The 26,809-nt window shown below is 45.0% G+C and overlaps 1 protein-coding gene across 1 annotated transcript in view; it reads left to right on the forward strand.

The window, feature by feature from the left end:
• The window catches only part of LOC119460541 (arfGAP with SH3 domain, ANK repeat and PH domain-containing protein-like), a 107,350-nt gene extending 87,622 nt beyond the window's left edge, over window positions 1-19,728 (forward strand). Inside the window, exons 27-28 of the mRNA XM_037721469.2 lie at window positions 10,165-10,209; window positions 15,580-19,728. Coding sequence (XP_037577397.1) covers window positions 10,165-10,209; window positions 15,580-15,801 — 267 coding nt within the window. The 3' untranslated portion in view covers window positions 15,802-19,728. The remainder of the gene's footprint in view (window positions 1-10,164; window positions 10,210-15,579) is intronic.
• The last annotated feature ends 7,081 nt before the right edge of the window (window positions 19,729-26,809 follow it).

Raw genomic sequence — 26,809 nt, forward strand, 5'->3', positions numbered from 1 at the left:
TGGGCGCTTTGCACCAGTCACAGGCACTGAGCTCATCGTGCACTATAGAGGTGTCTGGCCTTACATACATCCCTACACACTTAGCACCATCACAAGACATGTTAGGTCCGTCCATCAGAACTGAGAACTTCGCATGAGAAATTTTGGACAAATAGCTCATGGGAAGTACATAGCGCTGAATAGTGGTAGCTTCACGTTTTGTGACTTGTGGTATTGAACTTGTTGAAGCTTATTTCTCTTTACAAGATTATTACAGCCAAGTGCCTTTACAACAAACGCCTCTACAGTGAAATGACCTATATAACGACAGATTGATTATGTCCCTGCAAAATTCCTATCTTTCCTGTGTATTGTGAATGCCTGTACAACGAAGAACACTGCGTACAACAAATCGCCTGTACAACGAATGTCACGTAGCGGTGCCGACACTGCCCTCCGCAGACATCGCTGAGGTCATGGGCTTCAGAATCTTGGGGGCAGTGGGGTGGGTGTCCCCGCAGGTTCCATTGCAAGGGGTCACCGCCCCACCAACTCCTGTGTCAGCGTAGCCTCTGTTTCTCTTCAAGGCTACGAGATTAACTACTTGCTAAAAACATGATAACCTGCTATAACGATGCGCGTGATGTGATGATTTCATTCCCTTCCTGGTGTAGAAACCATGTTTTTCTGGCCTTCTGCGCTGAACCTGTGTATTGTATACAGTAGCCGACCGATTTTCCGGACTTCGCGGGGACTGAAAAATAGTCCGAAAAACTCGCGCACCCCCCCCCCCCCCCCCGAAAGATATTATGAGGCGTAGAGCGACTTAAGAAAAATGTCGCAGTTTCGCCCAAAAGGCAAAGCATCAATTGCGATAGCAGATTAAAGGGACCCTGAAACGATTTTGACAATTTTGTACAAACGTACTGAGTCGTTAGAGTAGGTCCTTCTGATCATTAATTGACGCATCTAAGCACTCCACGTAAAACGTGTAATTTATTATAAGGTTTTAAAAAGATACATTGCTACCGATCGCAGCACGCCAAGCGGCTGAGTTTTGTGCCCAAGTGACGAGATTTGCCCATAACACGTCACTGGGCCAGCTATCCGATTGGCTGCCCTGGGCGCGTCATCGATAATTTTTCCAACATTATAGTGAACAAATGTTGTTTGTAATAGTTTAAATGTTAGTTAATTTGTTACTATAAAAAGGAAGTAACAGAAAGAGAATGTACACGGACATGTACCACGACACGAAAAGCACTTCCGGCCCACAGCAAGTGTCGTCTGCTTGTGTTACAATGTGCTCCGTGTTGACGAGAGCTGCGCGGTCAGTGTTGGTCTTGTTCTTCCTTTTCGCGAGCACCATGGTTCGCCCTTGTTGCGTTGTGGGCTGCAAACGTAGCGATCGGCAACATGTCAAGCTGCGACATCGTGCCCCGCTGCAAGGCAGCAGATGAGCAGAGTGGCTGCAGCGCATCGGACTTTCGGTATCCAAACCAATCCAAACGGCGCCAGCATCTACGCGTTTGCGGCTGTTGCTTCATGTCGAAGGTTTGCCACAATAGAGTTTAGCGTGTCCGGTATTCAGGTAAACGCAAGCGCAAGTGTACTGGCCGCTTTACCATGTTTTACGTGATGCACGGAGGTGTAAACGTGAACTGCTTGCAAGGTGCAGCCACCTGGCGGCACGAAGCTCAACCAAACACAGAGCTAATATAGCAGTAACCGAGTGTATTCTACTTTGCTGCTGGGTCAAATTTTTGGCAGAAGCGTAATCTTGAACACGTTGTCATGTTTAAAATGTTTTACACTTGGTTACAGGAATATTAGCTATGTATTTGGCTGGTTAAGCTCTGCGCCACCAGATGGCTGGACCGCGGATGCCTATCAGGCCGCTCATGTACATCTACGAAGCTCCTTCATCACAGCGGTATGGAGGGGCTTTAGTTTACACCTCTGGCTATCCGTCAAAACACCCAGCTGTGGTTACCGGAATACTGGACACGCTCGGCGCTGCGACAGAACGCTCGCAACGTACGCTGCTTGATCGCTCTCGCTGGGGATCAACTGCGGGGCGGCTAGCGAAGAGGTTGGAGAGCCTTCGCGTGCTGGCTCCAAGACAACCAGAAACACGCGACAACACTGTAGAAACTTCTTCCTCGCTCACCTGCTATCATCATAGTCATCGTGACTGTTGTTCCATTAAACGCCATGTTTGCTCATCGACCGCTCTTCCTGTGTGGTCCTTCGCGGGTTTTTACGAAATGGTGCCGTGAAACCCGGGAGCTGTATTAATCAACGACCAAACAGCACCCAGGACCGACTGACGACGAGCCCACGCATGGATTCACCGGGAAGAGCTGAGTCAACGCTACTGACGGCCCTCATCCACCCACCGAGTCACCTTCTACAAGGAGGCCGAGCTGATCATGGATAGGGAAACGTCAGAACGACGGTAAGCTTCATTTTCGACGATTTCGACACGGCACTCAGTGAGGTCACAACGGCTCAACTTCACCTCATGAGCAGTCGGCTCGAAATGCTTCAGGAGAAGCTTCGATTTCTAGACGAAAAGATGGAAGTCCTGATCTCTGACGATGACATATATGAAGAATATACTATTCAGTTAGACTACATGGATAAATTGGTTACGCTGAAATCTAAAGTCGGCCTTGCTATTGAGATCGGACATAGTGTAAAAAAGTGAAGACGTGCCACAGATCACTGGAAGCGGAATGACCATATTATTACTTTTGTGCCTTGAAGCGTTGCAAAACATACAACCGGTAAAAGATTGTAAGACAGAAGCTACAAGCCATGGCTGCAGTGGAGAAGGTAAACGAAGGGAAGGCATAAAGGCAACAACCTTCAATGACATGGAAGTACCTACTGAAGACAATATTGTCGTGTCCAAAACCGGTAGTAACATGGTTATAGACGTGTATGACGGAGCCGAAGACAGCCATCAACTGATGTCATCATCTTGGACTCTAGAGATGCGTCGAAAGCACAAGGACGGACAAGTTGTAACTCTTGTAGCCACAGGGATACCGAAAGAGCCTTCGTACAGTAAGCGAGACATGAGAACGGTTCAAATAGCAAGATGCAGCTTGACAACGTATCTACTGAACAGTCCAGGAGTCCACGAGGACCTCATTTTCACCGAAGAGTCACGGTCCTGTCTAGGCAAGGGAACGCAAACTGATTGTATTGACGACCACAAAGGCACACGCGTGAACCGCAGCGAAGTCAATTTCAGCCAGTACACGTGCCGACAACAGAAGGTTCATCGACACTGCGCAATCTACGTAGAAGAGCGTCTGCCGACAGCGCTATCTCCCGCTGTCAGAACTAAGTACTTAACTCTCAACGAATCCTACATGGCACAAACAACCAACGTCCGACCATTAAGACTACTACTGCCGCAGATATCCAGAAAAGCAAGAACAACGATGCAAACGAGACCGGATATCATCTGCGCAAAATCAAAGCAATGCAAAGACAGGCCAAGGTGTCCCTTTTGCCAAGTGCTTTGCCGACGCTGGACACCTCTTGACGACGTCCACATTGTTTCAAGGAAGATCAAGCAATGAACACAGAATACTAAACGCCAGCTACTGATGTTCAACGTTGAGCAACGTCGTCTAACACCACAACGTGTGCACGCAAGAACTGACACCACGAAACAAAGTGCAACTGTGCATTCAGTAAGGCAGCAAGGACATGGTAGAGATCCAAGTAAATACCGACCACAAGGTGAATTTACACGAACCAGTGAGCCAGTGCGAGGTTTCCTTCACCTTATCTGGCCTGCTGGAACTTCCCGATTGTTCTGATATGGTGTAACCGGACTGTCTATGTGCCAAGGACACGAAATGTCCCTCCATGTCGTGGCGGGGAGTGTGTAGAAACTTCTTCCTCGCTCACCTGCTATCATCATAGTCATTGTGACTGTTGTTCCATTAAACGCCATGTTTGCTCATCGACCGCTCTTCCTGTGTGGTCCTTCGTGGGTTTTTACAAACACGTCACAACATGATGTAGAGCCAGCGAAGGCGGAGCTTAGCCCCGATTACTCGGCGAACGAGTTGAGGATGAAATGCATGGCTAGGGAGGAGGGTAACTTGTAATCGTCCGTAGCTCTCTTTATTGAAAGCTTCACTTAAATTGTGACGCGAATGTTTTACTGTAGCTGTACCCTATACGTCTACAAAATTTGTCCGAACCGTTTCAGGGACCCTTTAATAGACAGCTATACGAAGTAAGGATGTTAGTTTTATCGGCCGTATAAAGTTATAAATATGCGCTTACTAACTAAATAAGCACGGTGTCACGTGTGCACAGGTTACATGAACACATCTCGCTCGATGACCGCGAAAACTCGTTAAAATGCTGGAGTGAGAAAGCGCGCCAGAAGCAGTGGGCAAATTAACCATCACGTTGTCTATTCTCTCCCTTCAACGCGAACGTCAAACAAAATTTAAAAATTTTTTTTAAAAACAGCGCATACGCAGCTACTGGCACTCGGCGCACGCCCTTTGTACCCATCGCAGATCGCTTTGAAGATGAGTCCCCGGGCGGCGCACACTTCGGCCACATGGCAGATCGCTTTCAAGATATGGTGCCTGCGCGGCAGGCACCGTATCTGGAAAAAGGAGCACGTGCCCCTTTTTGGAACGTTTTGTCGGCCGAGGAAAAGTGGGCATGGCCTCCGGGACTGGAGGATAGCGTGCGACTGCTAATCTTGAAGGCTATACAGGGGGCCACTGGAAGCCAAGCCCAGCCAAGCCAGTGGAAAATCCAACATGGCGGCCCCCAGGATCGGGTAGCGTGGCTCGGAGCGAGCGATTTAGTCCAGAAAATCGAACATTGGCACCTAGATTCGTCCGAAAAATCGGTCGCGGAAATGCATTAGCTCTATGGAAACTCTAACGGTACATTTATGAAGTCCGGAATATCCAACAAGTCCGAATTTTTGGAGTCCGAAAAATCCATTGGCTACTGTGTATTGCTTTTCGAGCAATAAACCAGTGGTTGTTAGTTCAGCGCCTTGTCTGTCTACTCACTTTGTCCCGTCCTAGCGCTGTTTGCTCCTGTCTTAATGATGTACCAACCAGCCCAGACCAGCACACTCCTTCTGTACTGAAGAACAAAAGCTGTACTGGACTGCTTCGAGAAGAGCTTCTCGGCCAAATGAAAGCGTAACCGTGATTCCAAGGTCCCTGAAGTGACGAGTGCACTTCTTGGGTGGCTGAAAAATGCCGTAAGTGCGAACCTTCCCGTGAATGGACCTGCACTGAAAGCAAAAGCCAAAGCTCTACCCCTCCAAAGTGGGCAAACAAGAATTTAAATTCAGAACCGGCTGGCTTGAACTGCTTCAAGCGACGGCACGACAGGTCCTCAATATCGATTGTTGGCTAAAGTGCAGCCATGGGCCGAGACACTGTGGAGGAATGGTGCAAACATCGGCTGAGCTCCCTACTTCAGCAGTATGAGGAGAAAGACATTTACAACCTTTACAGGGCTACATTTTACAAATTCATTTTGCCAATCTTGTTACCAGCAGGGCTACAATGTAGGGTGTGTGTTAATATATAAATTGACTTCTTTTTTTTAGAAAACCAAGTCATTTAGTTTATATTCATGCATAGCACACAATTAAAGAAAGTTGAGTTATAAGCTTAATGGGGGCCCTGAAACACTTCTCTAAATAATCATAGAATGGCCTCACTATTTAAGAATGTCTCCTCATGAATTTCTGCCACACAAATTTTTCGAATATTTCAAGTATATGCGGAGTTCGAGGTACAGTAAACCCTTGTTAACTAGAAGCTGTAAAAGCCTGCAAGAATTTCTAGATATAGTGGATTTTTTCCATCAGCAAAGTCGCGAAAATAGAAGCCCTGTTGCCACACATAGATCACATGGTGCCTTTCCGAAATATTGCTTGTAATATTTTCAGTCACTTTAGCGTGCATCGACACTGGAGACGTTGGTGTCTACAGGCAACAGTGTTACTGGCACTGTGCCAAGACAGCATGCTTGGCACAGAGTCAAGACGATTGATCCTAATGCAGTGTGTGAAGCCAGTCATCAGGGCATAATCATTTTCAGGCTTCCAAAAGGCTAATGCTGTTTTCTGCATAGTAAGAAATTCTGGATAATTTAACTTGGACAACCGAAACTATGGAAGAGCACGATTGTAGCGCCTTTAGCAGACGCCCACAAGAGATGTGGCACTTATGCCTTACCGTTGTGCGAACATGAAGCAAGCGTACTTATCAAGTCGCAGTCTAGCTGGACCACTGTGGGCTCGCATGTTGGCTTCTTCTGGATGCAGCGCGTGTATTGATTGCGCCTGCTCAAAAATGCCCATCATCTTGCCAAAGGTGTCGATTAATATGCAGTCACTACACTGATGCGTCACTGACAGCGTCCTAAATGAGAGGGCGAAAAAGAGGGCCTGTATAGCCACAACAGGTTTCCAGTGACACTTGCCGTGAAAACACTGGACTCTTGTCGTTAATTAACATGGAAGAACGTAAAAGTTATTTTTGTCAAAGCTAAATTATATATGTAGTGTCATGCAATTTGTGCACATGCAACCTATGTGTAGCTGAGGTTATTGGCATGTCGACAGTAAAGTCGGTGACATGAAAGAAAAAAATGGGTTCTATCCTTGGAGCACTGTGTAAGACTTGTAGGAAGGCCGAATGCCCCTCAAGATGTGTTCATCCGCACCTCGATGTCTGCTTGCCATCCTGTCGATACATGTTCCACGGGTGGTGGATTGGTGCAACAAATGTATTGCAGTTTTAACCATAAGCTGCAGTCGCATCACTGCGCTGGTGGGGCTTAGTTTCATTGGTCCGCTTTCACAGCAGTTCCTTGCAGCCTCCTTAGTCAGTAGTAACAGCGAACGCCCCTATAAATCTTCAACTGCGCCACATCGTCTGCTTGGTGTCTATTTGCCATTTGCTCGCCACCGTCATCACGTACCACGCTAGAGCATAGTAGTAAATTAATGATGCAGTGAGCAAGTAGGCCCTTATAGCGTTCTGCATTGTCAGTGCATCACCAGTGCTAATGCTGTTGCACCATCTGCTAACTGAAAATCAAACCATTCTTATGGCTTGGTGCCGCCTCTGTAGTCCTATCAGCGTCGAAACAAACAGCTCATCTCAGTAGTAACGAGAACACATACCTAATGCTTTACCCTCGTGAGATGAGACTAAGCAGTGACGTATTTTACCATTTATTTCTTGCTGTCAGGGCAGACAGCCAGCAACGAGGGTGAATTCAGATTGAAGCGGGTGGTCTGGGCTGTATGGGCATGCCATGTTGCTGTATCGTGACGGTTAAGGCAGCTATTACCATTACCAGTCGTAACCACCACAGTTTTTTACAGTGTACAATGTGGATATGCAAATGGCCAAACATGTCATGTATTGCTGCAATGTATCACCATCATCATCATCAGCCTATATATATGTCCACTGCAGGACGAAGGCTTCTCCCTGTGATCTCGAATTACCCCTGTCTTGCGCTAGCGAATTTGCGCCTGCAAATTTCCTAACTACATCATCCCACCTAGTTTTCTGCCGTCCTTGACTGCGCTCATGTACCAAGAATGATCATGTACCAAGAAAAAATAAAACTCTAGTCCTGCCAGTTATGCCCAGAACTATATTCCCCTGCACAAGGATATTGCCTGTGTGTAAAGAAAATAACGATGACGTTCGTCACACTTGGTTGTCTTGCCACGCAATGAGGAAAAGGATACAAGAAAAGCAGTCGGAACTCGTGATGAAAAGTCCAAACTGCATTTATCAAAACCAAAACCAAACTACAACCGCACAGAACCTTATGGCACGTGACATGAGACGCGTAATACGCTAGAAGAATTGACGTTGCTAAGAGTCCGAGAAACAAACAGTCAAGAGAGCTCACAGTACGGTGTAGACGAGACGAGGGGTTGCCGAATTGAGAGGCGATGACATGCCTCGATGTTGGATAGTGAGGAGATGGCTCTTGGCGAACCGGAGAGGACCGCTCAGCAGTCGGCCTGTATCCGAGCCCCAGTGCACGTTGCAGGAATGCTCAGCATCACAGGACACGTAAGTAGATGCAGGTGGGGTAACTGGTAGCGCCATAAGGCTCGTAGTGGCAGAAATATGAGCTAGAACAGGCGCACTGCCTTTCTGCTTGCTGGTCAGGTCAGAAGTACAGTAGGTCGTGATCGTGGCAAGATGCATCTTCAGAATACCACTGGGCTATCGCTGATTTGGTGAGATCGCTCACAGGCGCGATCCAATCGCGAAAGAACCCGTGCACACTTCGTCATTGTCGTTTTCTTTCACTCGTCACACTGTGCACACCTCATTCCTTCGGCAGTGCTGCAAGTTACTTGTAATATGGAGTATAGTGTCAATTTCTGTGTGGATAGCTGTGCATCATTATTGACCTTTAATCACATCCACATGGTCATTGTTGCAGCTTGGAACACAAGAGGGCTGTTGCATTAACTCATCAATGACTGTGTGTGAACTTCATGTGCACAGACCAAAGGAGATAACTAATTGTACTAGGTAAAAGTACTCACCTCTGCGAAGACATCAGAACTGCTTGTATGGATCTGTGGCTATGGCATTCAGCTGCAGGTTTGCAGTGGCTGTCATGCATGTGAAGTACAAGGACATTCATGTACTTGGATTTTAAACGCAAGTTGGGGAACCCCAGATGGTCTTAATTAATCGGGGGCCCTCCGTTATGGCATTTAGCTCAAACACCAAGAGAGCGATTTCGTGTGCGACGGCGACGGGCGCCGGCTTCAAGTGACGAAACGGGCCGTCGCGCGAACAGATAGCTCATTCTTGTCGCTTGATCGCTCGGTCCCGGAAATCTAGAATTCATCACTCGTCGCCCAGAAGTGCTATGAGCGACTAGCTAATTGCAGGGAGCCGGAACTGGATGTAAATAAGTCAAGTACTACCGATTGTTGTACGGAACAAGCAAACGACTAAGATTTGATGCGTGCAAGGATAAGAACCTACTGGCAAGACCTTCAGAAATATTTTATGCTGCTCTTTACAGTAAAACTCAAATTAAAAAGTTCTGCAGCAGGTTACACTCCTGTAACACATGAAGGTGAAAGCCTGCTGCACACTTGGTAATTTGCTACCTCACATCGTCGTGTTGCTGCTTTCGCAGTTCGGCTTCTTTGGCTCGTCTTCGACGCTTAGCTGTGGCTTCGCGCGCTCGTATAGTAGGGTCAGACTCTCGCACCAGCGATGTTTCTCTTAGACTTTAAGTTGTAGCCTCTCCACAGGAAATTGAAACATATGCTGTTATATGTGTTGTATGGGTGATTTCAATGAAAGCATACACTGTTTACTTCACTTTGTTGAGCGCTTGTAGCCTCAGCCATACGCAGGGGTATGAGTCATTGAGAAGGTCACATGGTTTGTTTGTTTTTTTTTTGTTTTTTTTTTCTTTTGGTCCCACTTAACTACACCCGGCGACAACTTTCTGTGGCAGCACGGCCAAGGCTACGTGCTTCGGCTCCGTAGCCTTGGCCGCGCTGCCACAGAAAGTTGTCGCCGGGTATAGACGCCAGGTTTCTGTGTGTTGTATGCGTGATTCCAATGAATGTATGCACTGTTCACTTCACTTTGTTGAGTGCTTGTAGCCTCTGCATTACGAGAGGGATGAGCTATTGCTGATGATGACAATTTTTGTGCCACTGGACTGAACAACGCATTTTTTTCAAGGCCATTGGGGGTATGAGCCGCTTAAGGCTTTATTAAGGCTTTCGCCTTAATAAAGCACGCATTACGCCAGTTTTGCCGTGTATTTGCTGCCCTCATACCGGCAACATCGGGGAGTTGTCACTCAAGGTCGTCGCTTGTGTGGGGTTCGACTTACAGGTAACGCGGCAGCCATCTCTGTCGTGAGCAAGATTGCTTGCATGGGGTTTACACTTTTCTCATTGCCCTTCTACTGCCTTTGAATATAAACTTAATCGGTCGGTACACTTTTGAAATCAAAATCTACACAGCAAAAATGAATGGCCTAAATGCCACCAGTTGTACAAATCTTAATCTCACTGCTTTCTGTAAAACGAAGTGCCTAAAAATAAACTTTTGTATGCGAAATGATTGAGCATTCTCACTTAAATTACAGATGCCCCCTGCAAGAAAACCTGCGGACGGTCAGGGTGATCAGCAGGTATGTGAAATTGCCTGCACAGTTAATTCAATGATAAAAGCATGACAGGGCACTTTGCACATTGTGACATGCTGTGCACAGAGCATGTTTGCACATACTCTATCGTCACGCTCTCGCCTTTTCCTTCACCCCTACGTAAAGCATCAGGCCAGAGACAAAGCTCCCTGCTTTTCTCACATTAAAAATACTCCTTCCTGATGGCACAAGTTTCTTAGGAATATGGAAAATATTGTGACTGATAAAGGAAGACAGTTATAATAATGCTTTCCTATTTATCTGTAATGTGTTATGTTACTAAACCAAAAAAAAAAGGTGAAAAAGAAACTTGTGTAATACAATTTTGCTTCTTTAAGATAACTGACAGCAACATTCATTTCACTGCACATGAAATACTTGTGCAGACAACTTTTTAAATTTGATTTTGATACGAATTAAGGTTACAGAAAACTTCTAAATGCTGTCACACACACAGCTTAATTAAGCATTCAGTTTTGTCCACTTACAGGGACACTAAAGGCAAATACTAAGTCAACCATTCCAGAAACCTCGCAACGCTTCTGTCGTGCCAAGAAAAGACTTAGTTTACGAGAAAATTGCATCTGAAGGGTCTGAATACCACCCAACCGGGGAGTGGTGACATTGCATACGCCATCACCACCCTTTGCTGAAATGGCGTCTGACAGATGGCAGAACGGCTTTTTGCACAAGGCGCAATCGCGTGGCCGCGGAGACACCGTGCCAAGACAGAGTGGTGGATTCGCCACTGCAGCCGCTTTTGGTCAAGTGGCGTGGAACATTGCATCCCGTGACATCACATGGAAGTCTTATAATGCAATATAATGATGTTTTTATAATGAGTGGCTGAGTACTAGTGACAGAATTTGAATGACGAGTGCCTTCATCATTGGGCAAGTGCTTGAATGTCCCAGGCGAGTCTCTAATCGTGTCCTACATTTACCTAAACTTCTCGATTACTAAGGCCCTGTTTGCAATAATATTGACGCCTTAGAAATTCTCCAGCACTAAAATATCCCTTTAAGGGACAGCTTAAAGGTTTTTTTTTTTTTTTTTTTTTGGGGGGGGGGGGGGGGCATGTTGGATCAAATTTTACTGTGATGAGCCTTGTTGACAAGGATCTGCTGCACATGTGCATCTCCCGTCGTTCTTCTCCAGAGTCGTCTGCCCTGTGCAACTGGTGGAAAACAAACCAGCATTTTGCCTTGTGCAGTGTTATAAAAGCATGCGTGATGCAAGCTCACTGCATTGCGTTCATTTACTAACAATATTAATAGAAACATGCTGGTATTGTAGCATTGGTAATGCGCAATGGTGAGCTACTTGGTACATGACTTGGAAAACAAACAATGCTAAAAGCAAGAAGACACAAGACTACCAACTGAATTGTTTGTGTCTCGAAAGATGGCTTATATATCTTAAAGGAGAAGAAAAAAAAAGGAAACAGGAAAAACAAAAAGATAGCTGACAAATTTCTAAGTACTACAACGCATGCCTTAATCTCAAATGTAAGCGATTTAAATATAGCTTGGCTCCACAGACAGAATGCTGACATATGACGCTGCGCTGCAATGAATAGCAAAAGCCTTAATAGTTTCCTGTGCTCATTGCTCACGATAAGTCCTCAGGATGGGTACTGTTTAAAACATCGGCTCACACCTGCTTTTAGTGCAGTGGACTTGTTTTGCATGGAATAAATCACTGTGAGTGGCTCTTGCCACAGATCCAACGGGGCGAATTGGCATTGTTGACCATGCAGCACAGTGCTGCAAGTTTATTCTTGGCTGTGAAAACTACCGTGACTCCGGCGCATCCTCCTGCTTTCTTCAATTTGTGGGAAACGGCATGAATATGCAAGATCACTACAAGCTTTGACTTGTCAATTAAATTTTCCGATCTGGTGATTCCTTGGTGTAAACAGTCCCAGAGTGTCTGCAACACTGCTCACAAAGTGGTCAAAATAACCAGCTGTCGAGAACCACTGTACCTGGGTGTTGGAGGTGAGAACTGCTTGAAAAGATCAAAGAGGGGCTTTCTTTAAAACAGCATGTGCGATGGCACGTTTCACTAGCTTAGCATGCTTAGAATTGGTAAGCGTCAGTGACCCCAGTCATTTCAAGAATGTACTAATTAACATGAAATAATGTGTGGTACCAAATGGTATAATTACATACTTATTCGTGAACATTGCCTGTTCGGTAAAGTGTGCTCTTTGTGCATTTAATTACTTTGTATTATATAAGTTATTTTCTTTCCGGTTGTTATCGAAATATTACTACAGTAGAACCCCGCTGATACGTTTTCCACGGGAACGTAAAAAAAAAAATTATAATAATAATAATGTAAGAGCCAGGAAACGCAAGAGCCGAGAAATCGGAAAAATTTAGAAATGAGATAGTTTTGAACTGCACACAATATTATTTTAATTCTTACGTGTGAAAAAAACTCAGTTTCACCCGAAAGCCGAAGCATCGATTGCGATAACAAATTAGTAGACAGCTGTACAAAGTAAGGATAGTAGTTTTATCGTCCGTATAAACTTGTGAACATTCGCTTATTAACTATATTAACAAGCATGGTGTCAGCGCCCACAGGCAAACATGAACACATCACACTCAATGAGCGCGGACACGTGCTGTCAAACGCTGGCGTGGGGAAGCGCCGCTGCAGAAGCGAGCGAAGGGACCTTCGTGCTGTTGTCTATCGCTTCAACGCAAACTGAGCGCTGAGAACACACAGCACGCACAAAGCTACGAGCCGCCGACGCACCTACACCGCCTAGACTCTGCCCCCAACACAGATCGCTTTCAAGATACGGCCGCCACGCAGTGCACATTTGATGCTAGAGTACAATGCCGCTCGCTATCCCTCCTCGCTCCCTCGCCTTGAGCGCAACGGAAAAAGGCGCACTCCCTCCTTGCTTTTCTTTCTTGAGCTCGAGATTTAGACGCGGTCGTCGGCTCCCCTCGCACGCTTTCCCTTGCACATACGGCACGCGGCACGCGGCGACGGCGTTATCGCCCTTGGACGTTATACGGAACATCTATGCGCCAAAACTAATTTTATGGCCACAACGCGTCATAGACACCATGTTTAGATAGCAAATATGGATCTCAAGGGCCCTACTTTTGCTGTTGGAAACCGAAAATACGTCATAGGTGTCGCCCCCGGCACTTTAGGCGGTCAATTCCATCGTCAAGCCACCAAGCCAAGCGCTTTGAAAAATCAAAATGGCCGCTCAGGCCGGCGTGGGTTGGCAGTTCGCAACGTATGATGCGGGAACAGTCCCACAGTTGCGACGCAACAGCGGGGTTACCAATGCATTGGGTTCTATGGGAGCTGTGCCGGGGCCGGCCGAAAACGACGTAACAGCCAGGAAAACGCAGCACCCGGGAACGTAACAGCGGGTTTCTACTACTTTATAAATAGTACCCTCTTTTCTTCCCTGCACTGTGAATTCTTAGAACTAATCCTGTATTTTTTACTCTTGCATTGTATTCTTGCCCCTCCCCTCTGCTATGTACTACTATGTACCTTGAGGGTCTTACAAATAACTAAAAAGAATATATAAATGCTCCAGTGAAAAAGGCAAAAGGCTCTTTTGCGATTGAGGTTCTTACTTCCAGCTCAGCTGATGGGTTTCAAGAAACGTATTGTGTCTTCTTGTTTAGTTCTATTTTTAGCAGTTTGTTTTTCCAAGAAATGGTCACTACGAGTGTACGTTCAAAACTGAGATGCCACTAGACACTGGTGGTGCAATCTGCCCTGCCCTGCACTGCAACCAGCTGGGGGCCAAATAAGAAAGCATTTTTGTGGAGCACATTTTTATTCTGGTAAATTGGGCGTTCAACGCATGTCACTTGTTGTGCAGCATGTTTTGAGATTGTGCATAGTCCCACGGCACACTGTCCAGGCGCATGCTGCATCCAGAATTCTGATCCAGCGTTATTGCCTGCACTGAACACAAGGTAATGAATGCAATCGAAGTAGAAGACTCATTATCAAATACACCTGGAGGGCAACCTTTTGATGATGCTACAGAAAATCACTCTATTTGGCTGTACGCTTACTCCGAAATGGCAGTGAGTGCCACACCGCCTTCTCAGTACCATTCTGTCACGATGTACGGACCGTTCTGCACAGATGGCAGGCACGCCCCGTGCACAAGAGCATATTGTTGTGCACTATCACACTCTAAAATAAGTCTACACTCTTTGGGGCATGTCTTGTCGCCATCTGTCTTGCTTGTGCTTTCCTTTCTTGAAAGCTCTGCACTCACTATTTTTCTGCCATGCTATGTCACGCTGATAACTCGCATGTCATTCGTGACCTTGAGGTACCAAGGGCGCACTATTAAAGAAAGGAAAGGCATGCAAGATAGATGACGATTATTGTTCGGCGACAAGACAAGCCCCAGAGGGTGCAAACTTTTCTTGGAGCGCACTGCTGTCATTGTACATATTGTTGTGGATGTGGCTTTTTTTTAAACACCATTTGCAATGTCCCTGCCTGATGCTGTGCACTACCTTGTGAAGGTAGTCTCGTACCGGTTCTAAATGGGGCTGCTTCTTGACTGGGTTTACTGAACATGAGGTGCACATGAAAATCTTCATTTAAAGTTAAGATGCCCTAAGTTAGCTAAATGTTCACAAACGTATATACTATGCTGCTGTCTTGGACCAAACACAAATTCACCAAAGTAACGCATCCAATGCCAGCTTGTTGTGCGCTTGGAGCATGTTTGTTTGTTTTCCAACATTTTCAAGCAGACAAAATTTCAGCATGCCACGAAAGGGCACCACCTCCAATGAAAAGGCAGATTGAGCTCTGCGTCTGAATCACTTATGCCAAATTACTCAGCTGTGTGGTGCTTTGTTACACAATTACAGCTCACTGTTTTGTTGTTTTTAATTATTTATACATAATCAGGGAAATCACTCGTGTTGATAATATGTGGCCATTATCTCAAGATGCTTTTTAAAAAAACATTGCAGTTGCCATTGAAGCAGTTTTCAAAGCATGGGTTTGTGTAAGCTCAAAATGACTGTGCTTGTCCTTTGTAGCCCTAATTGATGCAACTAATTAGGAACCATATGTAGTCAATAAGGACTACGATCAAGCACAGCAAACCAATTTGGAGATCGGCAAGAGGGAACTGTTGTGCAGTTGCACAGGCATGCTCATTTCTGCTGTGAGGCAACTAATGCTGAACAGGACAGGGTATCATTAGAATGTCTGTGGTACCGTGGAAGAGCATGCATGTTTGCTTGGGGGCTTCCATGTGTCTCCTCTAATTACACTGCAGTTTTTCACTTGCATAGCTTTTAATGAGCCTGTTGCTCATTTGCAATGCAGTGCCCCAGTGAACGCATCGCTACAAAAGTGAGACGCCGGTGTCGTGCGCTCTATGACTGCTGTGCTGACCAGCAAGACGAGCTGTCATTCAGCGAAGGTGAAATCATTGTCATCATCAGCGAGATCACAGAGGATGACCAATGGATGGAAGGAATGATTGAGGGGGAACCACAGCGTAGGGGAGTTTTCCCAACCAGTTTTGTTCATATGCTGTCAGATTAGTGAAAGGCATTCACACGCCTCTCGAGTGAGATTAGCACTGTTGCTTTTTGTCGTGCTCTTTGGAGCGCTGGCTATCTGTGCTTGCATATAGTCTTTAGTAACTTCTATTATCCGGTCTAGAGATGAACTGGTAACAGTTTTGATTCACCTTTATCGTTATTTCCTTTGTTTTGTTTTGTTTTTTTTCACTTTCAGCAGGTTCATTGAAATCTTATCTTTGGAAGATTCCGCTGATTGTTTTGGAGGAACTAAATGAATCCTCAAGTGAGCGTTCAGGTCATGGCCAGGTTTTGCAAATTCAAATCTGCCAGACAAAAACAAAATGTCCTGTGCTGGGTCCATGCCTCGATGACAAAGCAAAAGAGTAATTTGATCTGAAACGACTGTGGAAAACAAATTCTACATAACCTGCTCCCTTTTGTCTCATTACCAATGAACTGGACCTTTTGCCAAAGGCACACACTTGTTTCTACCATTTTTGTAATTGCGAAAGAGTTTTCACATTATAAACACGCCGATGCTTATGTAAGCTCCATCTTTTCTATACTTGAAGTTGATTCATGGTTTTAAAACTTCCAAGTGTGGCCATTTCAGTTTGGAGGTCTGCCCTTGCGATGGACACTTTCTTTGACCACCTTTTTAAGCTGTGTTGCCAACTTTAGTGCAAAACATTTCAAGGATTCGCTTTGTACTGAATTAATTGCTTCACATCTGTCAATATTTTTATGACTTACTGCAGCCTTCTTAATTTCCTTTGTTAATGCAGCCCTGAGTATGTGAGGCACACAAGTTGCCTTGACATGCCATCATGTCAAGGCAGGTAAAAAGAATTAACAGTGCTTTGCTTTCAGTCACAGTTCAGTGGTGTAAGTCAGGGCCACACAAGAAACAAGAAGTTGGCCTCTGCATGGGCATAGCTCCCCTGGAATGTGGCAAACACTGCACAGTCTATGGCACAAGGTTGAGGACCCTGCAAGTGCTTGCATCTCTGTGCCTTCTGCTGGCTGCTGTCAAAAGCTGAGCTTGTAACGGAAGTGCTTTCTTTTGTGCTAATGTCAATTTTTTTCCCACAACTTGGCTGTTTTTCTATTTGTGTTGTCACAGTTAAACTTTCACTTCGGCAGCCAGAACTGGGTGTTTCTGGAGCTCATTGCACGAAGCAGTATAAGCCCAGCAGCACTTAGCTCTTGCCTCTTCCAGCTATAATGCTGCTGCCATTGTGCCATCTGCCACATGATTCGTGTAACAGAAAAAAGTCAGGCGGTGTGAAAGTACAGACATCTCTGCAAGCACAAAAAGAAAAAAAACTTCCATCCACAAGCTCTGTTCTCAACAGCAGCTGTTACATCTATAAAAGGCACGGGGGTAGTTTGTAAAACACTTGCTTTTCCTGCAAACTATTGCTACCAGCTGTACGTTGTAAGGTGTGTTTTGATTTAATTTGAGCTGTGAATGACATCTTCGCCTCTTCCATGAAAAGCCAAAACAAACATGCCGACTTTACTATTTAGTGTCTTCCATATGCACAGTGTAGTACTATTTGTCACTACACGCACACACACACACACACACAATTCCCTGTGGCTGAACATGTGATCCAAAGTAGTAAGCTATAAAATGGCTTTGCTTTGCCCTTCTGCCCGCTTTCCTGGTGTCTGTCACAGTTGATGGAGATTTTGTGAAATGACTTCAACTTTTATTGCACAATTCATTAGGCTCATATATTGCATTTGTAATTCCAGAAAACCATTATCATAGTCTTTTAAACTGTTGCATGTTTTCAATGTTTTTAGGTTGTTATATGTCTTGACATCATGACACATTTGCTATCTGGCTTGTGTAATGATGAGAGTATCTATTAGCAACAGTGGCAATGGTTAAAGAACAAAACAAAAAAAAACTTATGTTTCAATGTGTACATCTGGTAAACTTTGAAAATTGTGTGTTCTGCCATCATGAAAATTTTCTCAATTATTTTATATCAGAAATTGCTAGGAAGCATCTGTCTTAATTACTTGCACACTTTGTATCCTGAAGTCAGAAGTATCTTCCGATAAATAAGCAGTTTTTACAGTCTTTGCCATTTGGAGCTCAGTCCCTTATGTTGTACACACAGTAGTCTTCGATACAGTAATGGTAATAACAAAACTGGGCTAGTGCTGGCCACAATCTCGCCATGTTATAGGAACAGCTTCTGCACATACGTTGCATAAAACAGCGCATGTTTCTGTGCCAACAACACACAACATTCAAGAACAGTAGCAAAGAACAAAGCATAATGTACATAGTGTTGGCATAAAGTAGTATAAAAGAACATTTTATTATAGCGGTACTATGAATATAAACTGCTCAAGCACATGATGGTTAGTCAGATACTTGTACAGGGTGTTTCCAGAGAACTAGGTGTTGTGACAATTTTTTGTGCTCTTCATTCTACTTTCATGCCTGGCTCCCTTTTTTTGTCACGTTCACTGCCTTCGTGCACATAGAAGTGTTGCTCCACTTTCTAAAACAGAGTTTAGTGCATTCATCCTTTAGCTAACTGTCAGCATGTGCAACAAGCATCGCTTAAATCAGCATGCAAGACCAACTTTGTGCTTGTTTTCACATCAGCGGCTTAGGCCCAGAAAGTTGTGGTTTTCATCAGTGAAACAAAAAAATCTGTCGGTTGCAAGATTGCCATTTTCATATTGTTTTCGAGCTTTTATGCTCTCTATGCTTCCTTTACAATTTTTCGAATAGTTAAAAAATTTTCTTTTTTTTCCTTAGCACTGTGAATCAGCTCACGCTTTTATCAGTGAGCTTTTACTCCAGACTATGTACAGCCAGCATATTTGTCAAACTAAACAGTGACGTTTGTGCAATTGTACTTTGGAAGGTTGCATACAAGCAGTGCTGTTTGAACATGTTGAAGATATTTGTTATTCATCCTCCTATTGCTTCACAAAACATTTGGAAGTTGCAAAAAGGCAGAAGGAAAGACAGCTCTAGTGATTGCTTGATGTACTTCTTTCCACACAGTAGTGTAGTTCCCTGTAAGCTCTATGTCAAACTGTGAGCTCTGAAATTGGTATTATTTATTGCCATTACTCACTTTGTAAAGCAAGGCCGTGAATACAAATTTGAGTTTTTGGAGTTTTGCTGTAGGAAGCATTATTGAGTTGCTTTTTCTTTTTCATCATAGGTGCATGTGTCGTATCCTTGCTACTTGTTTCAAACATACCAAAAATAAGCTTTAAACTAGCTCAGTTCTTGCTGTTAAGAATGAGCACTATTAAGCTTTCAGGCCGCTAACCAAGTTCATCCTTACAATGTTTTCAATTCCTACAGGAATAACACACCGTTGTCTCCAATTGTAGTGCAAGTGATGACTTGTTAAAAACTGTGATGCAAGTACAAGTATGAAACATTCTAGTCTGAACAAAGATAAAGATGTATGTGGCATGTTGTTTTACTCTTTCCTGCACAGTCTCTCACATACATGCATGCACACACATACACATATAGTATATATATATGTATATCATACAATGCTACTGCCAAACTGATTTTATATATGCAGAATTTGTGAGGACTTCTTGTATATAGAGACACTGTGTTGCCTCCCGTGTGAGAGCATTTACCACGCCTATAGGTTTGCACTTTTTCACTGCAAGGCGTTTGTACACTGACATGTTTGATGTCGCTTCGGTCAGCAGCTGTGCAACGTCTGCATTTTCCCACTGCTTCAGGGAGCTGTTGCTGCGGCATCAAGCCGCAGTCCTGTGTTTATGTAATTCTACTTGCCACGTGAATCTGGTCCTTGAAACATCACAAGCCACGCAGAGACACTTTTGCTTTTTATTTCTACCCCTGCTGAATGTTAGTGTAAGTGTGCCATTTGAGCTATGCTGTGTAATTGTGAATTTACAATAAATTTGGTAAAAGCTGAAATATGTGTTTTGTCGCATTTCCCAGCTGCCACAATAGACGAGTCAGCAAATGAGTGGCACAAACTAAAAACGAAGAAGGGGAGTGCACAGCTGAACCGCACTTGTTTCTTTTCTTTCCCTTTATTATTTTTTAGTTGCTCATGTCACACTGGCTGAATTACTTGGAAGAAATGGACAGTAGAGCATATATAAACACAATGATGAACAAGATTTCAATATAATCAACTTTTAAATATTTGCTTCAGGACAGATGTAAAAACTGAAGGCTACCTGCCAGGGGCATATACTTTGCAAGTACATCATTGTACAGATGCAAGATACTGAGCCTATAGGTATTTACTAATTGTATCTGATACCATTTGCATCTTAAGATACATTAGTTTCCTCATTAAAACTCCACTACAGGACCGCTGCAAATTTACTTGCAAATTTCGTATCTCCCACCCACAGACCTAGTTCCTTCCTCTACTAACATGCAAGAATTCTTTTTTCTACTTACTAACCTTATGTATTACAACCCTAAATATTATGTCACTAATCTGCAATAGTCTATGCGGGTGGCCAGACTTGCATTAGACCAATGCAGGTACACTGCGCAATCTGCAATTTTTTGCATGCCACTTTTGCACTCGCTACGACGCATTGCTTTATGGTCCAATCATAAAGCGGGTCAGTGTGTTATTTTGCTACATGTTCATTTGTACGTGTTTGCAATTGTCCCAGACTCAACTTCAGTGCGTAATCTGCATATTATGGACTAAATAGGTTGCGCGCATTCTACGGATGTAACAATTTTTCTAAACAACATGTGTTGCTATATATTTTTTTGTTTCTATACGACAGCAAATGTACTGTAGGGTATCAAGGTACTTAAAGGTGTAGAAGCACCAGAAAGTTAAAAGAAAGAACTTGGTGAGATGTAGCACCACCCCACCGAATTGAGATACCGAAATCTTCATTATCATCATCATGACAATGGCTTAGTGAGCTTGTACTAATCTTCAAAGTGCAGATAATTTTAAGTAGATGTTAAATTTGGATGTGCACCAGTACGTGCTGCTGATGATTGCCTTGCAAATCACGCATTTGATTTGACATTGTACCTATCAGACGAAGAAGCGGTAGATCATGTAACGGCAGATAATGTTCCATTTAAGAGAACATGCTGACTGTCATTAGCCGTGCTCAGTTCTTCCATAGAAAATTCCAGAAAATATGCTCACAAACAGTGCGAGAGATTTCGGTGGTCACCTGCATTTGTCAATAAATTCGTCTTTCACATTCTCATGAGAGAGCGTTGGATAAGCATGGGAAAATGTTGAGAACCTTTGAAGAACATTGAATCTCAGTGGAGAAAATTTGCAAATGTGTCATGGAACTAACCAGTAAATAAAATGTTTATGGGAGTGTCGACAGCGGTAGAGAGAAAAGGGTGTTAGTAAACCAGGGTGGAGGAACAACATAGTGGATAGGGGTGATGGAGAGGCAATCAGCTACGGCACTATATTGAACAGCCAAAAAATGACATCAATAAGAAGGAAGTCGTGATACTTCGAAGCACTGAGCACTTCATTTAAGGGTTCTCTGAACAACTCCACTGGTGCAGGGGTTATCCCATCACAATAAATCGGCATCAGGTAGAACATTTCTCGCGTGACAACATCGACGAGCTTGGAGCATAGTGCCCTCCGAGGCGCGAATGACTATATTAACTAACAACCGGCTAATCGGCAGGCAGTAGTCTGTGATTAAAAGACGGCCCTACAGTGTTTATCAGCTATTTGTTGCGAGTAGAGTGTTGGAACAAAATGTTTTTCGTTCTCATTTTAGTTTTGTTCTACTGAAAAAAGTTCCTGTTCCGGTTTTGCTCTGTAATGGAAGAAAAAATTATCCGTACCACTTCATAATGGTTTTGGTTCGCATGCAAAAATTTTCCAAGCAAAGTAACGTTAAAAACATCAGTATTTGTTTTTCTCAGTAAGTGAATTATGAGGTCATGCTCAGTGCCTTGAGTCGAGGCACTGAGCATGATCTCAGAAGCAGCACGTCATCGAGTGTACGCACCGAAATATGAGGCCACGGTTCCGATAAAATAAACTAACATAAAAAAATTATAAAACAAAGCGTTGCACCTGTAGAAAACCAAACGATAAGCTCTTCAGTGCACAAGCTCTGGGTTTTGCTACGATGCCGATCTGCTAGTGCACTGAACGGCAGGCTTAAATTAGTGGAGCGCATGACTGGCTATCGCTCTCACTATCCCTGCCTGAGATACGCCCTAATGCTGACGTTGCCTGATGTTGGTTGTTTCGAATTGCTAACTTTCCTTTTGAACCGAAAACCAATAAATAATATATTGGTTTCACTCTGAAACAAAATAATAAACAATGTTTCAGTTAAGTTCTTGTTCCAAAAACTTTTTTTTTTTTTCATTTTTCATTTCGTTCCGACACTGATTGCTAGTCCTGTGAAAAATTGGGTGGGAGATACAAGAAATGCACAACCACATGATCACGAAAGGACACAACGCCGTGTTTGCTGGGTTATCGCAGTACCTCTTGTAATGACCTCGCCGACGAAGATGATAGAAAACCACATGAAGGAACAAATCTTGTTTCTCTACCTTTGTCGAGGACTGACACGGGCAAGTACCTAAGCAAGCTAGCTCATGATTTGACATTACAGAAGTGGCACACACCTGACTTGACTCGCCATCGGTTGCCTTCACTCGACCCTACTATGCAACTGCGCCTGTTATCTGGTGTTCCCCTAAGTAAAGAAACGGTACTGTGTCGCTTATGCCTGGATGTTGCATTCATATTGATGCATACTCGTTCTTAACTGTAATGACTGATGACGTTGTGCCCACTTTTGCAGCCTCGAAATGCATTACAAGCGTCTGTGGGAGTGTTTATCAGTGACTGTGCCAGCACTGTTAAAGTGTAATCAAAATTCTGAAAATCTGAAGCGACGCACATTCCTGTTGCAGAGGATTTGTTTCTGCGCTGTGCAGAATGTGTGTGTAGAACTGTTAGCTGCTACAGCAATGCATTTCATGACATGCTGAGAACGTATTTCTCAAAAGTGGTTCTAAACACAAAGTTTCTAGCAAAAGGTTATACTATGAGCACTGACTTGCCTTCCATTCATCAGTTGCAAAATTTCACCTAATGACTACAATTAAAAAGTTATATAGTACAGTTTTACTAATTAGTTAATGCTATTGCGGCACAGCATCAAACTTTTTCAATCAAGTTTGGTTATTTAAAAAAAATAGCACCAAAGTCTTCTCTTATATCTTTAAATTGTGTCAATTGCTTTCCTCGGTGACTCTGGCTGTGTTTGCAGATTTTGCTGGAAGTGTATCTTGTATCTTAATATACACTATACTTCGCATGAAGTATTGAAAATACAGAAACTGATACATGTTTTGCCGAATGTATTATGATACAGATGCAAGATGCCCAAAGAGTATCTTAAGAGAGTATCTAAGGTACATGTATCCTCAATATAGCAAAGCTACATTCAGGTGGATGACAGTTCTTTCCTTCCATGTATCTTCGATACTGCCCAACTCTGCTACTCGCCATGGCGCTCAGTGCAAGGGATGCAAGGGAAAGAGGTTGGAGGTTTCATTCCCAGCCACAGTGGCCACATTCCAATGGGGACCGAATGCAAAAACACTCATTTACTGTGCTTTAGGTGCACGCTCAAGAACTCCAGGTGGCCGAATTTAATCCGAAGCTTTCCACTACAGTGTCCATCATACCCACACTGTGCAGTTTCGGGACTTAAACCACACAATTTAATTAATTTCCACTAGCAGGAATCCTGATGCTCACACTGATTTGAATTCAAGATATCAGCCTTCAAAATGTCCTGGGATGTGCAACAGTTTCTACCAAGTCTAGTTGATAATTAAGCATATAGCGGCTCCTTCGTTTTCCTTGGTTGCAGCCCCACTTGGCCTTGCTTCCGCCGCGCCATGCTCGGGCTCCTCGAGGCACGCGCTTGGGAGAATAAAAAATTGGTTCTTTTCTTAAGTTTTTATTCTGGACGGTTGTTCACCTGTTGGCCTAGCCCACGACATGTTTCATTGGCTATAGGGCCTTGTTTCAATCCCTATAGCGTGGTGACCCAGACGTGATTTGAACACGCAACCCCTGGGCATCAACATTGCAACCATGGAATCGTTGGACAGCAACACGGTAGGTGATGTGGTCGCCACTGGCACTGGTATCGTGCCCCCAGCAATGAACGAAACAACATCTGTGGCCTCGGAAAGTGCATGCCTCGGTGGTCCAGCTACAACTACCGCAATTCTGGCCGCATAACCTTGCCCTCTGGTTTACCCAGGTTGAAGCTGCCCATCCAGACACACCATGCGACCATTTCAAGGCGGTTGTGCTCACACACAAGACTCCTTCCGAGTGCAGGCGCCCTCAACAGCTGCTCAATATGGAACAACTCAGCGAGAGGTGCCCGTCACAGCTGCTTCATAACATGCAACAACTCCTGAATGGCTGTGGGCAGGACGGGGACAGCCCAATTCTTTGCGAGCTGTTTCTGCAGCGGTTGCCACAAAATGTCGGCATTACATTAGCCATAGTGCCTGATTTGCCACTGGAAAAGTTTGCGGAGCTCGCTGACAGCGTCGTAGATTACCAGCATGAGCACCATCACGGCGGCAACTGCAATTCCATCTTCAAACCTTGATGCCCATCATACGTGGTTGCAGACAAAGACTTACGGGCTAGCTCGCTGAGCAGATCGGTGCGATACGATTTTTGCCTCGTCAACGCAGTCTCTCTACGTTCAGCTCAACGACAACCGTCGCTGTCACCTTCAAGGTCAAGATTGCATAGCAACGGTTACTGCATGCTGCTGGTACCATCACAACTTTGGTATCAGCGCACGCCGGTGTCGTAGTCCTTGCCGCTGGCAGGGAAACTCAGCAGCGAGTCACTGATGGCGGCCCATGACTCCTGCATAGATCAATGAGCCGCCTCTTTTAGGTCACCGACAAGCTTGTCAGTCACCGTTTCTTGGTCGACATGGGTACTGAGGTCAATGTCATCACCGCTGCGCTTAATAACCGTGAATGTTCTGCAGTTTCCAACCACTACAAGCTGTCAACTCGAAAATGTGCATTTACAGACGTTTCCTCACACTTCACCTCAGCCTAAAGAGCACTTTTCGGTGGGTGTTTATAGTAGTTACTGACATGCATTTGGCCATTTTGGTAGCAGACTTGGTGCTTTCGGCCTCAGCGTCTATGTATGCTCTCGTCGCCTCGTAGACACCGCGATACGCGTGTCTGTTCAAGGACTTCTTGCGCCAGTAGCTTCCACCACACGGACAGCCCCACATGTGCCTTCGATGACTTTATCCTTGATTCTCACCGATTTCCCCGCCATAACCTAGCCAAATAAGCTGGAGCTCCCAATTTGCCACACTGTAATGCATCACATCAATCGTCACCGCCACGGGACCTCCAGTTTTTTGTAGCGAGAGCTACACTGGCCGCATTCTCGCCGTTTCGCTGTGGCCGGTGGCCGCAGCTGGCAGCGCCGCACCATCTGGCGTCGTCTGCTCGAGTTACACGGCGCAGCGACGCGCCGCCGCCGCTGCAGTTATGTAGCAAGCGTTCGCCGCTTAATTGCATCTGGCATGACGTCAGAGGAGAATCCGGTGAAACCGCGCTGCAACAGAGGAGGAGCTGGCGTTGCATCGTATATATAGAAGGGGAGGCTTGGTGGGATTCCTCGGCAGATATGGAAAATGAGTCTGAGAGACTGAAAGAAGCCAGGCTTCGTCGTCGGAACGAAACCAAGAGGAGGCAGCGAGCCGAGGAGACGGAGGAGGAACGAGCCGCACGCCTTGAGAAGCGTCGTAAGTACGAAGCGGCCAGGCGAGTGGATTCAGATAAGGATAGCACCCGAAACGTGTTCAAGTCACTGGACGACATGCCCTTATCCTCCCGCCTCACCGGCCATCGTGCAGTCTTTGTGGCAATTGAGAAAAAAACAAGATGAAGACTCAAAATAAATGTGTTACACTTTAAAAATGTCTAGTCTTTAATGTAACCATAACTTAACGAGAGGTAACAACCAAACCTAAACACTCAAACATACGAAGTTAAACGATAAAGATGTAACCGTAGAGAGAACCAAGCTAACCGTACCTCTCGCTACGCACACCCAGACATAACTGACTTAAGCCACGGACAATTTTTTGCCAACTACGGCGACTTGCTGTTGACCGACTTGCCATCACACGTAGAGAGTTTGACCACACGCTTCAATTAGGCATCAATCTCCCATTTTTCAAGCAGCTCTCCACGTGATTCCCAAGCGTGAGCCCGGCAACTGGCGTTCGTGCGGTGACTACCACACTCTCAATGCCCGCACCGTCCCCAATCGTTATCCGCTACCCCATATGGTCGTGTCAGCAAGAAAGGCTGCGAAGTCATGTATATTGCCACAGGCATGGCATGGCAAGGCAAGCAACCTGTTCTAGCACATTTCGACCTGTCAGCCAGCACGAACGTTCGTACCGACGCCAGTGGCCACGGTATAGGCGCCGTCCTTGCACAACAGCAGCACGGCCTACACCGCGTGGTCGTTTATGCAAGCCGCCTTCTGTCGCTGTCGGAGCAAAATTACTCCATCACAGAACGCGAGTGCTTAGCTCTCGTCTGGGCCATCGCAAAATTCCGACCGTACCTGTATGGCAGGCACTTTGCTGGCTTCCCTCGCTCAAGGACCCGACTGGTCGCCTTGGCCGTTGGGTACTCCGCTTGCAAGAGTACTCATTTTCTGTGTTCTACAAATCTGACGGCTTCACCCAAGACGCTGACTGCGTGTCGCGATACCCCGTCGATCCCCCTGATGCATTGGAAGATGAACCTGAGACCTTCGTTCCGGCCATTACAGACTTCGTCCACATAGCTGATGAACAGCGCCGCGCCTCTTCTTTGCGGCCTATTATAGACGGTCTCAACTCACCACACCCTGACCCTTCCCTACGGATGTTGGTGCTGCACGACACCTTACACCGCTACAACGCCCGGCCTG

The sequence above is a fragment of the Dermacentor silvarum genome, chromosome 8 (genome assembly GCF_013339745.2).
Source record: "Dermacentor silvarum isolate Dsil-2018 chromosome 8, BIME_Dsil_1.4, whole genome shotgun sequence".
Lineage (NCBI taxonomy): Eukaryota > Metazoa > Arthropoda > Arachnida > Ixodida > Ixodidae > Dermacentor > Dermacentor silvarum.